General features: G+C 40.8%; 2 protein-coding genes across 2 annotated transcripts; both read right to left on the reverse strand.

Moving 5' to 3' along the window:
* Window positions 1–84: 84 nt before the first annotated feature.
* LOC139350016 (5-hydroxytryptamine receptor 3A-like) lies at window positions 85–6,733 on the reverse strand. Its single transcript, XM_070991102.1, has 10 exons — window positions 6,700–6,733; window positions 5,531–5,581; window positions 4,709–4,869; window positions 2,824–2,868; window positions 2,555–2,664; window positions 1,990–2,159; window positions 1,639–1,804; window positions 933–1,177; window positions 661–831; window positions 85–206 (listed from the first exon to the last, which is right to left on the reverse strand). Exons 1-10 carry the CDS (start codon window positions 6,731–6,733, stop codon window positions 85–87), a joined length of 1,275 nt encoding a protein of 424 aa, XP_070847203.1.
* Window positions 6,734–7,821: 1,088 nt separating this feature from the next.
* On the reverse strand, window positions 7,822–13,412 carry LOC139350017 (5-hydroxytryptamine receptor 3A-like). Its single transcript, XM_070991103.1, has 10 exons — window positions 13,373–13,412; window positions 12,796–12,965; window positions 12,662–12,706; window positions 12,380–12,489; window positions 10,963–11,132; window positions 10,718–10,878; window positions 9,423–9,633; window positions 9,184–9,333; window positions 8,924–9,009; window positions 7,822–8,408 (listed from the first exon to the last, which is right to left on the reverse strand). Exons 1-10 carry the CDS (start codon window positions 13,410–13,412, stop codon window positions 8,193–8,195), a joined length of 1,359 nt encoding a protein of 452 aa, XP_070847204.1. The 3' UTR covers window positions 7,822–8,192.
* Window positions 13,413–16,098: the final 2,686 nt, after the last annotated feature.

Genomic DNA, 16,098 nt, shown 5'->3' on the forward strand with positions numbered 1-16,098 from the left:
GAGGTGGTTTATCAGACTGGTTTATATAACTATTGATTTTAAAATTATCAGCTGATACATTTGACATTCAGCATTTTGTGTCCATTATGAGGTGGATTCAAAATGCAATCTAAGTCTAACCTCATCGGCCACAGGCAGCAGTTCAGATGGAGTTTCTCCAGAAGATGCATCATAGATACACGCACACTGAGTCCATCTGGACACTTCTGAGAGGATATGTTTGACACAAAGACAGTTTCAAATGAATACAATTAGCAAAAATTTACTAAGTAGAAAAATAAACACAGCACATTTGGATTGGGTTGCATCATTGGTTATTTAGTCTGAAGTTATTGGCATGACATTTTGTAATTTAGGGTATCCCAGGTTACATCGTTATTAAGTAGGTTTTTGATCATGTGTCAGATCTGATGTTCCATATGAGCTACTGCTTATTCTCTTCAACCCAACTAAATGAGTTCATGCGTCATATATGCACAGGCTAGTTTTGCCCGTTGGTCAGCTGTTGCAGTTAGATATTGCTGTTATTAGGTTTAAAGTTTTTTTGTAAAAAACTGATCTCAACATGAGAACTACTAACTGTTAAGGACAATTTATTTATATCTAACTGGCTAATTTTTAGCTTTTGAAACAGCTGGTGCAACTAGCTCCTGGTCTCACCTCCGTAACAGCTGTTGGCTTTGCGCTGTGTTTTACAGTCCTCACTCTGGCTTTGGTCTACGTCGGCTTCACGCCCTTGGGGTGCAGAGTCTTTCTCCATCAGATTCATCACCAAAATTGTCTCCAGGAGGCTCAGCAGCATCAGAGCAAAAATCCCTATGCAGTAGACCGCTGGGAGGGGCAGGCAGCATCATTAATGTAGACAAATAACTACTCATTGAGCCAGTATGTGCTGTTCCTGCTCATATCTAGTGCACTCTGAGCTTCTTTACCTATAAGTGGAATCCTGTGTGATGAGGCAGGCAGAATTTCATTCAGAATAAGTTGTAAAACTGTGACAGCAAGCAGCACAGTGACTTTGAAGCTGAGCTTCTCGCCCCCGCTGTCTGAGATCATGAAAGAGGCCAAGTCCAGACACAAGAAGAACAGGACGGGCAGCAAGAAGTTGACAATGTAGAGGAGAGGCCGCCTCTTCATGGTGATCTGTGAAAAGATGTTGAAAAGGTCAGGTGACACTCTGCAATAATCTGCACCAATCCGCTCATTTCTGCTGTTTTATAATAAGCAACCGAGTCATTAAGTAAGAAGCATCATACTACAGTATTAGTCCTATGCTCAAATGCAGCTGAGGTAAAATGCAGTGAAATGTACCCAAGAAAAAATACTCATGAGGAAAAGATGAGTAGCTAGTGGCTTCTTATATTTTCAGATCAGTTAAAGAAAGAAAAGATGGAAGCAAATAAGGTGAAAAAAGAGGGAAGATGGAAGGAAGAAAACAGGAAAAACAAGGAAAAGGCAGGATGGAAAGCGGATATTAGCAGTATTTTTATGTTTATCTCATCATGCTGAATCTCAAAAGTACAGCTGTCAAATAAGCACACTGTGGTTAAAAGGTAGAATTTTTCTATTAGATAACCATCTAAATCTGTACTTAGATAAAGTTCTTGCTGATACAAGTACAAACATCAGTATCTAGTAATACGTACAGTGTAAATGATGATGTCTTGGCTGACCAAATCAGTGGCATTGTTGGTGGTAACGGTCATGTTGATGAAGAGCCATTCGTACTGAGTCCGCATGACCTCACGAGACCACTCTGTGGCCTCTGAAGAGTTGTCGCTTGCATGGAGCCGAATGTCCTTGGCTGAGGTGGGAGATAAAAGAACTGACTACACTAAACGTCTGTGTATTTTTTAACTGCATTATACTTCTTTGCAGAGCACTTTAGATCTATCAACGTCATCGCCTCTGCAAACTCTCTGCACACCACACCCCAGCTCTCTGTCACAGCACATGAAAATGAAAACACATAACTAATCATGCTCTCACCAGTGTGTATGACAGACTTGAAGGAGAGGTTGCAGCTCTGTATGTCAAAGGGGAATTTGTAAATGTGCATCCGACAGGTGCTGACCAGCACCTGGTCGTTTTGGACTTCAACATCACCTTTATCATTGATGGTGAGATAAGGACTCGGTGGAGCTTTGTCCTTCTCTGTCCTGTATGGAAACACACCAAAACATGTGAATACAGACGGCACAGGTGATAGCAATTCCTACAGGAAGCTTTAAAAATAAGAGATGCACTCATGCCTGAGTGTGTGTGAATCTGTGAAAATAGCAAAAACCTCAAGACACTCTTAAACAGAAATAAGTCAGGAACGTCAAATAATATGATACTGATGTTCATTGGCTTTTCAATCAGAATCTGAAAGCCATTATGTCTAAACATATGAATTATGTGCTCTTAACTGTTTGTCAATTTAAAAAAATCAATATATGTACAGTAAATAGTGTGTGTGTGTGTGTGTGTGTGTGTGTGTGTGTGTGTGTGTGTGTGTGTGTGTGTGTGTGTGTGTGTGTGTGTGGCCGCACGCTAATACATTCACACTTACATTTCTTCAATCGTGAGATCTGGCTTCCACAAAATTTCATTTGGAAGAGAAACATTATCAATTCCACAAAACTGATTTGGATCCCAGGAAATGTATTCATTGTGCCACCTCTGCAGAGGAAAACAAGGGGTCAGAAACAGGGGATGTGATGGAGGGGAAAACAAATGAACACCATTTAAAGGTTTTCCTTTAAATTTGAGTTTCCCAATAAGGAGGGACAGGAGATTTGTCAAAAGGTTCGGTCTTCGTCATATACTGACAAAACTCACCGTGACAGTCCAAACATAGGGAATGAATTTTTGCTCTTTCTCAACCTGTAAACAAAGAAATGAGTGTGAAAATAATTCAGGAGGCATGTCAAATCTAATCTAGAAACCTCTCCTAAAGCACATAACTCCGCACACACTGCACAATGCTCTGGATTCAGACATTAGATTAGAAATTTAGAAAGATTAGAAAGCTAACTAGCCAAACTTAGCGTTGTGACACTACCTCTCATACACGTATTAAACTGTGGATGAATTTGAACTTTTACTGGGAAATGTTTAATCAATGTACGCCATTAAATGTAAATAATCAAAATAAAGTTTGCTTTCTTAAATGAGCTCACTAACAGTCGATTAGCAAGCTATCAGCCAGTTAGCAAGTTCGTTAGCCTGTTAGCTTACCTCCTGTTGCTAACAGGACAATATGCTCACAGTTTCAAAAGATGCATTTTGTACCAGCGACTCCTGTTTCCCTGTCAGGGCTTTGACTTGGCCACTCCTAAACCTTCATTTTGTGTCTTTACTTTTCATTCAGAGGTGGATTTGCTCCTGTGCTTCAGATTGTTGACTTACTGTGCAACCCAATCACCCTTGATCTTCAGATCAGATCGATCACACATTCTCCCTCAGAGTGTTCTGGCACAATTCATGATTCAGAAATCACGCAGATCCTGAAGCAGCAAAGCAAAGCAAACCATCACACTACCGCCGCCATGTTTGGCTGTCGGTACTGTATGATGTTCTCATTGTGGAAAGCTGTGCTAGCTTTGCACCAGATGTAACAGCACCCGTGTCTTCCATGTGTGGGACTCACCAGTCCATACAACATTATCCCAAAAGGCTTGGGGGTCATCAGTGTTTTTGTTGGCAAAACAAGCCTCGATGCCGTCTTAGAGGAATTTTGGTGGGCTCCTGGAGAGACGCACCTTTCCAAATTTCCCTTTCCATTTGAGGATAATGACTCTCACTCTGGTTTGCTGAGTCCTGGAGCCTTAGAAATGGCTTAGTAACCCTCTCCAGTCTGATATGATTCAGTAACTTTCCTTCATCTCTTCTGCAGTATCTTTTCATTGCAGCACACTGTGCAGCTTGTTGAGACCTTTCAACCAGCTCCACATTGTTGGAAAGGTTCTGTTAAAGTGATGTTTAGTTTCCACGGGGCTGGCAGTAATCAAGCATGATTGTGTCTAATTGAACCTAATTTTTAATTCAGTTTGGTTCATTAGTTGAATATGTTACTTAGAAGGCAATTACTTTTTCACACAGGGCCAGTTTTTTTTTCCATCAGTAAATGAAATGATCATCTAAAAACTGTATTTTGTGTTTAATCAGGTTGTGTGCGCGTCAATTAAATGTGACAAAAATGCAAAAAATGAGGAAACTATAAGTGGCAAACACTTTTTCACATTACTGTAAGGGACTCTGATGGATTTTAAAATGTTACTTTTACGTTGAAGTCATGATCGCAAACTTGGAGCTAACATTTATCATGCCACACAGCAGTCTTCATTTAATGTTGTTAGATTAATGTAAAGGAGCACATCTTGTTCTGCTTTCTGTCAGTTTTTAGTTCTTACGCACGAAGAAATACAATCTGTTTGACAAACTATGAAACATTTTCAACTGTGGCGATTTTACACCAAATTTCAGATCGTTCTACAAAAAGGATTTCTCCTCTCCCGATGGGACAAAAGACATCATGAACATGCAACAGAACATGCAACAAAGCAATTAAACAAGAGTCCCTTTGTCATGTCTCATCATTTTAAACCCATTTTCTGTTCTGTCTTTGTGGGACATTATACTGTGAGTCAAGCACCATCAATCATTTATGGGTCATTTTGTCAAATTTGGTTGCAATTTGACAAATAAGACCAAAACAACTTACCACATCTAGAATGGCATAGAGCAGTACTTCCAGGGATACTGATGTTGGGCGTTTGTAGTTTTTAACAGGCCGGGTCATGGAGAACAACTCATTGTTTTTGGTGAGCTGCAGGTGGTTTAAAACGTCCTGATAGCTGCACTCACGCTCAGGGTTCACCCCATCTACAGCAAAAACATCGAGACACATTCTCCATGACAGAAATTAGTCTTAAAAGTAAAGAAATAGATAAGCACTTCCAAGCTCTTACGTTCATCTGGGCATCAGATTTACTGTATGTGTTCTTAATTACTTAGAATTTAGAAGGCATTAGTCTCTGTGGGTTGGCAGCCACTACTTCTGAATGATTATCAAACCACGAAAAACACCAACTCGTAAATATCAGCCGTAATATCCAGTGATAGCGGTCGTTGAAAGGCCATTATGAGATAGGCGTTGGCAGGTCTGCAGCGTTTTATCTCATCAGTCCATTAATGATTTTCAAATATTAGCATTTTTACGGTCATTTGAATTTAAATGGCCCAGCTGCACATTGTTGGTCAAGGCCAGCAGCACAATTTTCAATTTTCAGCATAAGTAGAAGTGGAAATTCACATGGTACTGGAATTCACATTTTTTTTTAACAGGACTTTACTTACTTTACAAACTGAAAGCACACAGATGAATTCCTGCACTATAAATACTAAGCACACACATCGGAGAGGAGCTCTGAAAGCCAGCATAGCTTTTTACGTTTTACCCTTAAAGTTTTCCAAATTTAAAAAGACAAACTTGTGGTTTGATTAAACCACAGCAGGAAATAAGTTCAGCCTTGTCCAAGCTTACCTGTGCTGAAGAGCAGAAAGAGGAAACCAATAAGCATCATGACTGCAACACCTGTGAAAATCCAAAGTCAGTGTACAGCTAATGTGTATCTCTGTTCTCTCAGTATTGTCTGGAAATGTCATCAAGTCTGCTGTGGTAATAATACCACTGCCTCATAATGGAAGAGGGACGGGCAAACTGAATCACAGATCAGTTATTGTTTTTTTTAATAATGTCATTAGTCTGACAGCCATCCAGAGATTGTGGTCACTCCCAGAGCATCATCGCAGCATTTCTCTTTGAGAGGAAGAAGAGACAAAAATGGACTGTAATGACTGTTTAATGGTAAAAGTACGTTCAGTCACTGCAGCTAATAAACATTTTGCATACAAATCCCACACATCCAGACAAAAAAAAACATTACAGTCAGTAAGAGGACGTAAGATGATAAAAAAAAGGTTTTATCGATATCAAAAGGGGAAAATCAGGTGTTGCAGCAGCACATAAATGGAAAAAAGTAAAAGTAGTAATTAGAAGTATTGAAAATAAAAGCAAGAATAGACATAGAAACCATGATCAAAATTACAACTGTTACACTTTATAAATCAGTCAATCAGTCTGAGGTGCCACTTAAATGAAGTCATTGCTTTATATCAGTTTTATAGAAGAAGAAGAAGAAGAAGAAGAAGAAGAAGAAGAAGAAGAAGAAGAAGAAGAAGAAGAAGAAGAAGAAGAGATGTGAGAGCTGACAAAAAGTAAAAAGCAAAAAGTAGAGCACACCACCTTGTGGCGGCACAGAGATACTGTCAGAGGGACCAAATTTTAAAGTTTAAATGAAGGTGAAGGAGGTCACCTTGAACTTGGAGGACAGCTAAATAACTCAGTGGGAGTGATGGCATGAGGGATAAGACATTAATCACTCTTTTCTTAACCATCATTTTCATTACATTATCAGGAGAAACATGGATAAAATGATTGGAGGACACCAAAAGCTGATCAAGACATTCTCTGTCAACTGTCCTGTCCTGTGACCTGTGTTACAGATGAACCTTTTCTTATTTATTTAAAGTCTTTTTTCTGTTCATCACGTCAACATAAGACCGAAGGTCTTATTTTTCAAGCAATGTGACTTTTTTTGTTTTGATTGTGGGTTACTCAGCCGGTGAAGACATTTTTCTCTCATTTGACACCTTTGATAAATTTGCCATAAAGCGTTGGATCCATTGTGAATTCCCTTGAAGTCCAGCTTTTCTCTGGCAGTAACTGATTGCTTTTAACATTTTGTGCCACAGTCTGCCAACTCCTTGTCTGCTGCCATTGTCTCTCTCGTCTGCTCACCTGTTCAGCCAGCACTCCTTCACCCCTCCGCACACCTGAGACTCATCACCAATCAGTGCTTAAGCTGCTCTCCCCTCTAAGAAACTTCTGTGAATTACTGCTGCAGCTGGGTCCAAAACACATCTGTTCCAAAGAGTTTGCAGCCATGTGAGACTGTAAAAAGTCCTCCAAATTATAAGACAAAATATGCTGTTTTGTCCAGTACAAAGGAAAAAAGTTAATTTTCTAATGTGACAATGCTAAGGTTAAGGTTTGGTTAGATTTATTCATGCACAAGTACTTGGATCAGTTAGGTTACATCATCTGGGAGGAATGACTCTAAATGTGGGAAAATTTAAGGGATCACTGAAGATACTGGGATTCATCATCTGAGGACCATGAATGTCTGATATTTATCCAATAGCTGATGAGATATTTCAGTCTGGACCAAAGTTGTGGACCGACAGACCAACACTGCCATCCAAAGAGCCACGACCGGCAGCATAGCTAAAACAAATCAAATCAACACACACTGAGATTCGATGTGCTGAACAAGAAGACATTCAAAGTCCTGCGGGGACTTCTTATAGCAGCCTGAGTGATGATGGTGGACAAAATGACAGACCAGCCTCCTTTTTGATGGTGGGCTGATAACATCGAGGCCGGTGAGGACGGATGATTGGTTTAAAGTCTGAGTGAAGGACGAGCGGTGAGGTGAGAGCAGGCTGAAGCAGGACAGGTGGGGAAGATCTGTTTGTCTGGGCCGAGAGATAATGTGAAATATTAGAGTATGAATGATGACATCAGTGAGGTCGGTGAGTTTGTGTGTTTTTTAGGGCTTCACGCACACATTGAGACCGCTGGGGGAAGGATTTGATTCCTCTTCAGACTTTTGCTGTTGATGGTCCTGATTGGATCGCACACTGAGGTGCATCTTCAGGCAAAAATTAATCTCCAACATCATGAACCACCACACACAGATGCACCTCATTTATACACTTATCTCAACCTTTTGTCTGCGTTTATTCATTTAAAAACATTTTCAGGTCCAATTCTTGTATTTCAGCCAACAAATTGATCAGATTTAAAACAGCCTTCTTTTTTCTGACATTTAGCATTTAGCTTTCACCTCATCCTGTTATTTGCAGCTAGGAACAAAAATGGATTCATCATTGCACATTTCCATAGCGTATTCAAAGGTAATGCATTGAACTGGCCTCTGCAGTGAAACCACGTAAAATAAAATTCACAACACAATACTTTAAATACAGAATTTGCGCTTTTATGAGCACAACACGACACACGACACTTTACAGTGACATTTCAGCACGTGTTGACATAAAGCTACAATACAGACACTGAGGTATTACATCCACTTCATGAAGATGAGGGGTAGAAACAGCGACACAGTGGTGATGTAGAACATGAAGAAAGCTTTGTTGATTCTCGCGGCCCATTGGACGGACTTCCCTGCTTCCCCTTTGCGGCTGAGATGCAGATTCAGAGCTTTCTGCAGCTCCTTCAGCTCCTCCAGGATCAACAGTAACACGTGAGACTCTCCTGACTGAATGCTGTTGTTCACCTGCACACAGCAGGAGTCATAGAGTCATGTCAGAGTGGGTCTGTTCTCCCGCTGAGTAATGTATTTCAAGCCAGGTGGACAAAAATCGTGAATTGTTTCGTACATGTTATCATGCAGGATGTTTACAGGCCAAATTATCACGTGTTAACAGGTAGAATCAGGCGTCATAAGATGTTAAAAGCGTGTGCATGTGTTGAATCTTCCTGTGTTGTCACAGTAGTGAATATTAGGTGTTCGTTCAATGAGATAAACAGCTGGAGCTAATGTTCCACTTAGGTGCCATTAAAAGAAGACGGCACAAGAGATGATATTTACACTTTTTTTCCAGTTTCCACTATTTTTCAAATTTCAAAATTCCAGCATCAGCTGTATTTAACATAGCAGTTCAAATTGAGAAAGAGATTGATCTTTTTTTTTTTTTTTTTTTAACAACATAAAAATCCTGCATGATTGCACATGAGAAACTACATGACTCCGTCCACCTGGCCTGCGATAAAGAACCTATAATGCTGTACCTCTTCAGCCACAGGCAGCAGTTCATGCTGTTTCTCACCTCCAGACACTTTACAGATGCATGAACAGCGGGTCTGTCTTTTCTCCTCTGAAAGCAAACAGCAGCTTTGTCACAAGAATGACTGTAGAGGTAATATGAGTCACAATTGTGCTGCACATAGACTGAAACTAGAACCGGTAGCAAGAAAATTCCCCAAAACATTTCAGCTCATGGAGCATCTGTGAAAACTGTGAAAACTGTCGTCTGCGACATGGGTTTTACCTGAGTTACAGTTAGCGATTTTGGCGGTCTCCCGCTTGTCCTTGCAGTCGTCCCTGAGCGTCTCCTGGTCTTTCTCCATAAGATGCGTAACCAAAATCGTCTCCAGCAGACTGAGCAGCATCAGAGCAAAAATCACGATGCAGTAGGTCGCTGAGAGAAGGAAACAGGCAGTAACTACTTTTTGTTTTGGTGTCTGACTCTCCTGACAGTATGAATCATAATCCAGTTAAACACTGTACCAATAAGTGGAGTCTCGTCGGACATGGAGGGCAGGATGTCGTTCAGGATGAGCAGCAGCACCGAGATGGCGAGCAGCACGGTGACTTTGAAGCCCAACTTCTCCCCTCGATGGTCTGCGATGAAGAAGGAGGCGAGGTCCAGAATCAGGAAGAACAGGATGGGCAACAGGAAGTTGATGACGTGGAGGAGGGGTCTCCTCCTCATGGTGAACTGGGAAAACAGGTTCAAGGGTCAGAATAGATCAATCAAATGACATCAGAAATTATTACATTCCCACAGGAGTACACTTTTACAAGATGTGTTTTTTAGTTGTGTGCACGAAAAAGTAAATTATTAAACATTAGGTTCTTGAACATTTTGACACCCCATTTATGAATATATAACACAAATTAAGTAATTAAAGATCACGAATGAAGTATGTAAAACAGACAGTGTGGTGAGATTAATTTCTTAATTAAGATTCTTAATATGAGAACACAGATTTAGTAATGAGATCACAAATTACAAAAATTCAAGAAATTTGAAAAATTATGCTCAGTTAGTTTGTGTGGCCAGAATATAATTTGAGAGCACAAATGAAGTCATTCAAGAGCACAAATTTGTAATGCGAGAGCATGAATTAAAGAATTCTAGAGCATGAAATTTATAAAAAGGACAATATTGTTTCAATTATGTTAATTTGCACGTCCAAGTTATTGATATGAAAGCACAAATTACGAAACTGGAGAGCATGATTTACATCATGCATGAGCACGAATGAAGTATCCTGTAAAACTGATGTTGTTTAACATTATGTCCTGTTTATTTTGTGTGCCAGATTTATAATTCAAGGGCACAAACTTGTAAAACTGATGACTTGAGTGATGCACAATTTAAGCAATTTGAGAGAATGCATAGATATTAGAGCCCACAACTTTGTTTTGGTTCCTCTTGAGAGTTACTTCTTGAGGGTGGCCAATTAAAGGAAAACCCAACATAAAGTGACTTAGTGAGGTTGCTTGGACAGCACGAGCCTCCTGCACAGCTCTTAGCATAGATTTTGCAATTGGCTGGACTCGAATGGAGGAGTGACGACAGAGATGTTTCTTCATGTGGTGTTTTGAACCACAGCACTCCCACAGATGTCGTACTGGCTTCAGATCTGGTGATTGCAATGGCAGTAATATATTATGCATCAAACCATCCAGTGATCCCTGGTTCTCCATCCGGAAGCATCTGCATTCATTGGGTGTCTCCACTCATACATTCAGGTTTTACTTTAGCGCCCGTCTGCGTCTGAGCCCGTGCTGCGTACAGTGTATATGAGTTGTTCCCAGATTCTGCCATGGAAGGTGAAACTGCCGCTGGTGATGGACAGCTGGAGGAACTCCCACTCTCCCTGTGACCTCATCACCTCTCTGGAAAACTGCGTGGCCCGAGAGGAGTTGGAGAAAGGAATGAGCCGAATTTCATTAACTGAGGTGAGAAAAGAAAATGTGAGTGAAAGGAGCTGCAAGTGGAGACAACACTGAGTTCACAGACACACTCTTCCTCCCTCACCACAGTGTACTGCAGATCCAATGGTGATGTTGCATCTCTGTGTGTCAAAGGGGAACTTGTGGACATCCATCTCACAGGTGCTAACTACCTTCATGTCCTCGTCAGAAGTCACCATCCCATCGTAGGACATTTGCACGTAAGGATTCAGAGGCGAGTCATCCCTCTGTATCCTGAGACATTACAGAAACACGCACACACTCTGTTCATGGCATGTTTGTAGAGCATTTAAATCACGCTATTCCACATTAATCATGAACTGAATCAATAGGAGATGGAGCTCCTTCTGTCGCCACCTCAGGATAATGTATTTGCTCATTTTTACCCTTAACAATAGTATAAAAACGAATGTGTGTACAACTAATAAACGTGAGCACACAGTGGCATCATTTGCCTTCTAAATAAACACAGGGTGTGTGGTATCAGCAATATCCGGGTTTAAGTGATTTATTCTCGACGAAACCTTACCTTTCCACTTATTTCAAATCTGTTTTTCAGTTTTGTCCTTGATTTAGTTTCACTGTCCAATCCAGTTTCCATCTCACCTTTAAAGCAGCACTTCAACATTTTGGTTAATGAACTTATTCACTTTCTGGCAGAGTGTTAAGACTGATAACATACTCATGTCTCTATGACAAATATGAAGCTACAGCCAGCAGCCTGTTAGCTTAGCTAGCATATAAACAACAGAATCGTGTCTAAAGCTGCCTTTCGCAAACTTAGGGTTGGACTCGGCCGGCAGAGCAAAAAGCATAACACTGCTGTAAGTGAATTCCTTTTCCGAAGTATAAGAGGGGAGGGTTTCACACGCACTCATAGAACCAGAGTTATATCCAGTGACTAGTATCTATTTTTTGCGATGCTGGTCTGTTCAGCTCAGATGCTGTGTGCAGTAGTTTAGAATCCCTGGTCTAAATAATCCCAGATTAGCGAAACCGTTGAGTGCCTGACTTGCTTGATGAACCGGGAGGCATCTCTCATTTTTCCAACCTACTTCAGATGAAACCAGGCCCACATCCTTATGACAAAAGCCTCAACGGCTGCACTCCCATGAAAACCTTGCTGAGGGCTGTGCCATGAAATATGACAGCTTACATTAGCATTGAAAATAGCAATATGAGGCACTCTTGAGTTAAACAAGCAAGATAAAACGTGTAAATTACTGAACTTTATTGTGCTGATAGGTAGTTTGTTAGTTTCGGACAGCCAGGCTAGCTGTTTCCCCGTTTCCAGTCTTTGTGCTAAGCTAACTGGCTGCTAGCCTCCACCTTATATTTTGTCTGCTCGGATTTCAGTACCACTGAACTGAATACGCTTATTTCCCAAAGTGTTTGTCTGTTCCTCTAAAGTCAGTTTTTGTGTCGGATATCTTTTTGCATAACTTTTCAAAATCTAGTCTGTGTGTGCGCTGCAGGCTCACATCTCAAAGATGAACAGATCCGGTCTCCACAGCATGCCTCTGGGAACTGCAATCTGAGTGATTCCACAAAACTGAGCAGGGTCCCAGGCGATGCGTTCATTTTTCCACATCTAAAAGTTAACGGTGAATTACCAGAAAGATGACAGGCGAAGTTAGAGACAAATTTCAAATATAATACAGAACAACAGGTGACCAATCAGAGCGCTGGCTGAGAGCCATGGAGGAAAAAAGTGTCGAGTGATGTAAGAAGGTGAAATGGTCAAAATGGAAAAATTCACTCACCGCTGATGCCCAGATGAAAGGAATGAAAGTTTGTGTTTTCTCAATCTGGTAACACACACACACGTTTAAAATGATCACTTTGCATTGCCCCAAAGCAGATAAATCATACCCCAACACAGTCATTCAGCACCTACCACAGCTAGGATGGCAAGGAGGATGATGTCCAGCTCCACGACGGTGGGGTGTGTGTAGTCCAGAACGGGCCGGGTCAGTTTAAACACGCTGTTATCTGTGGTCAGGTTCAGGTAGTCCAGAATGTCCTGATAACTGCACACTTTCTCAGAGGAGGGTTCCCCAGCTAACGCTAAAAAAGATATGTTAACATCCCACATTATATGTATATTATGTATATATATATTTCCATTTGCCTTGATGTTTGACTTTTTATTATTTATTGCTCTATAATGATGTCAAAGGGTCCTTTTTTTAATGTACTGTGGCCTATATATATTTTTATTTTATTACTCCCAACATAAGCTTGTAGGAAAACCCAAACAGTCCTAGTCCTTTAAAGTCCTAATTTTTTCTGCCAAAATTTGCTTCTTTTTTTTATTATTTTTGGAAGTTGTATTCTTGAGAGACTAATCTTTGCGTCTTTGTTCTTCAAACAATATGATAAGAAGTAAGGAAAATTTGAGTTCTCACTGATACTTTGCTGTCTCCTCACGTATAATCACGCCTCAAACATGCTCACACAGCACAGAGTCTTACCTGTGAAGATGATGAGGAAGAGAAAAGCGAAATGCTTCATATCTGCAGCCGTGGAGTGCTTGCGTTAGAGCAGCTTCCAGCCGAGTGTAAGAGCAGACCCACTCTGCAGCGCCGTCCTTTGATTTGAGCTGAGGAGGGCTGGGCACAATGAATGACCTCTGTCAGCTGCCTGAAACGAGAAACCCATCCCACACTGTAATTGTGTAATTGGTGAACGGAGGAGGGAGACATGTCAACCGGTGGTTCGACTCTGGAGGCAGGTGAGATTGAAGATGATCGAGTAACGAACAATAAAATTATGGAAAAGGCAGGTGGGGAACGATTCCTCCCTCTGAGGGCAGAGATGATGTGAATTTATAGCTTGCTCACAACTTGTTTGACACTGGTGACAAAATGATGGTGGGTGTAAGTCTGTACATGCGAGTGCACACAAATGAGAAGGTAAAATTCAATTAGGAAGTAATGTGGTAACATGGTAATGACATTAGAAACATGGATACCAATCAAAACCCACCCATCATCTTCCCCTGCAAACTCACAGCAGGCAGTCAAGCATTAATGTTGATGTATTATTTATGTTAAAAAGTCTCTTTTTGCATAGCAAGTGAGTTCACTGACGCAGCTTTAATTCAATGAATGATAAATGGACTTCTGTGCTTACACTGGAGTTCACAGCAACAGTTAGTGGTCAGTGATCATAGACAGTGAGAAATTACTAAGGTGACTTCCTCAAATTTTGTCTCATCTAGAGTCCAAAACCAAAAGATTTTCAAATGCCAGCCAACGTTTAACAAGTTTTTCTGCATTTTTGCTTGAATAATGACTATTCAATCTACTATGAGAAAAGATGTTAATTAACTTCCCGTCAATTGAGTGTCCAAGTAGTAGTAGCTACTCATGTAATAATGTAATAATGATGTCACAATGTAAACGTAATATTTGACATATTACCCCCTTACTGTATAAAATCTATATGGTTAATGTGTTAGCCAATAATTGTGTATTTACCAGATGAATATAAGGCAAATATTGACTCTTTTAGCTCTGTTTTTGGTCGCTACCAGCTCCTGAGGGGAGTATCTGGTCCTTTGGCAGCTAAATGCTCCACTATGTTCCTCTGTTTTCACTATCTTTACCTGGCTGCAGTCAGCCCGTAGAGTTAACACAACACACAGTCAGTTGATCTCAACATAGAGATATTAATCAGTGCAAGTTTTAATACGTGGTAAAACAGTACATCTTTAAAGTGAAGTGAAAGGATTTTTTCTTTTTGAGGTTATTTCTTGGATTTTCTCCTTTTGGTTTTGTTATTCGTTAGAGAGTCAAGTGGGGAGAAATGACGTAGATGTAAAGAATCAGTCCAGAGAAGTTATTTTTACTGGCGACAAAGAGACAAGCTCTGTGGTGGGAAAGCACTGCAAACCAGAGTTTGAGAAATGATGAAAGCAGAGAGGAGCGTTTCAGTGAAGGTGACCACGTTAGGAAGCACCTCAGAGCGGCGCTTCATGTTCGGCTTTCCCTTTAAAATCAACTGCGAATCACTCAGTGACTGTTTAGATGCAAAAACTTTATTGTCCGTTTGATGTCTTCTTTTACATTTTCACTCGTAGTTCTAGAAAAGTGGGGTCGGGACCCATTCCTTTGATATCATACTGCGACTGGTGCCAGAGAGCCGCTTCACCTACACATTTGGACAGTGATCACATGACTGTTTGCAGCTTGGATATAGTAGTGCAGCACTCTTGACCGTAACAGTTCGGGCCAAGGGAATAAGGAACCAGCAACCGATATATAACACTGCAGAGGGATATGGTACGGCTTTATGTGTGCAGTGATCCACCATCGAGTATTCTACAGGAGGGTGCAGGCTGACCTAGACTAACATGCTTACTCTACTATCGCCTCATGCACCGCAAAGTGTGTTGTCTAGGAAACAGCTAATAGTGCATTAAATGTTGATATCGTCCCTTTTCAGTTATTTGTTGTGTGAGCACGCATGTGTGTGTGCGCAAGTGTGTAAACCTTTACAAGTTTTTCACATGTTTTCATCCACATTCTATTAAACGACACAGTGTTTTGCAACAAATTAAAACACAGAAACGGAGAACATCAACAACAGGTGAGCTATACATTTAAGTTATACAAAACCAAAACAACTGAAAGCTTCACAAACGAGGAGGAAACGGCTCGTCGGGATGACTAACGGGGAACATGAGGGTGAGCAAAATGCCAGCTGGCCACAGTGTGGTCGAAAGCTCACGCGTAGGTTTTCAAATTCACCGCATGATGGTTTTATTCTCACATGAAATCCCTTTACAATGGCAAAATTAAGATTAAAAAAAAAAAACACACATTGAAGTGGCTGAATCTGAATGTAAGGAGCCAGTGCAAACACAGTTTTTGTTTGAGCGTCCTCCTGCAGGAGAAAAGGAGGAGATGCACGTCGGGCATCTTTATTGCTTGGTGGTACTTGGTGATTTCCAGTTGAACTACGATAATACTGACATGCTAAGATGGAGCTGCAGAAGGAGAGGGTGGCGTGGTGTGTGTGTGTGTGTGTGTGTGTGTGTGTGTGTGTGTGTGTGTGTGTGTGTGTGTGTGTGTGTGTGTGTGTGTGTTTAGATAACCAGGGTTCAAAGTTTAATTCCAGTTTACGTAACAATTTAAATGTCACATACATTCCCCTTCTCAACAGATCGCCGTTCGTCCTCCTACATTCTGTGCCA

This window comes from Chaetodon trifascialis, chromosome 21 (assembly GCF_039877785.1).
Source record: "Chaetodon trifascialis isolate fChaTrf1 chromosome 21, fChaTrf1.hap1, whole genome shotgun sequence".
Taxonomy (NCBI): domain Eukaryota; kingdom Metazoa; phylum Chordata; class Actinopteri; order Chaetodontiformes; family Chaetodontidae; genus Chaetodon; species Chaetodon trifascialis.

Excerpts from the sequence above, each read along its gene's own strand:
- LOC139350017 (XM_070991103.1), bottom strand. The coding sequence starts at position 13,412 with ATGAAGCATTTCGCTTTTCTCTTCCTCATCATCTTCACAG. Across the intron at positions 11,133-12,379 it reads GATCTGTTCATCTTTGAGAT|GATACAGAGGGATGACTCGC; the intron begins GTGAGCCTGCAG and ends GTAATGTCTCAG. Across the intron at positions 10,879-10,962 it reads TGGATCTGCAGTACACTGTG|TTAATGAAATTCGGCTCATT; the intron begins GTGAGGGAGGAA and ends TTCTCACCTCAG.
- LOC139350016 (XM_070991102.1), bottom strand. The coding sequence starts at position 6,733 with ATGGATCCAACGCTTTATGGCAAATTTATCAAAG. Across the intron at positions 5,582-6,699 it reads TTATGGCAAATTTATCAAAG|GTGTTGCAGTCATGATGCTT; the intron begins GTGTCAAATGAG and ends GGATTTTCACAG. Across the intron at positions 832-932 it reads ACACAGGATTCCACTTATAG|CGGTCTACTGCATAGGGATT; the intron begins GTAAAGAAGCTC and ends TGCCCCTCCCAG.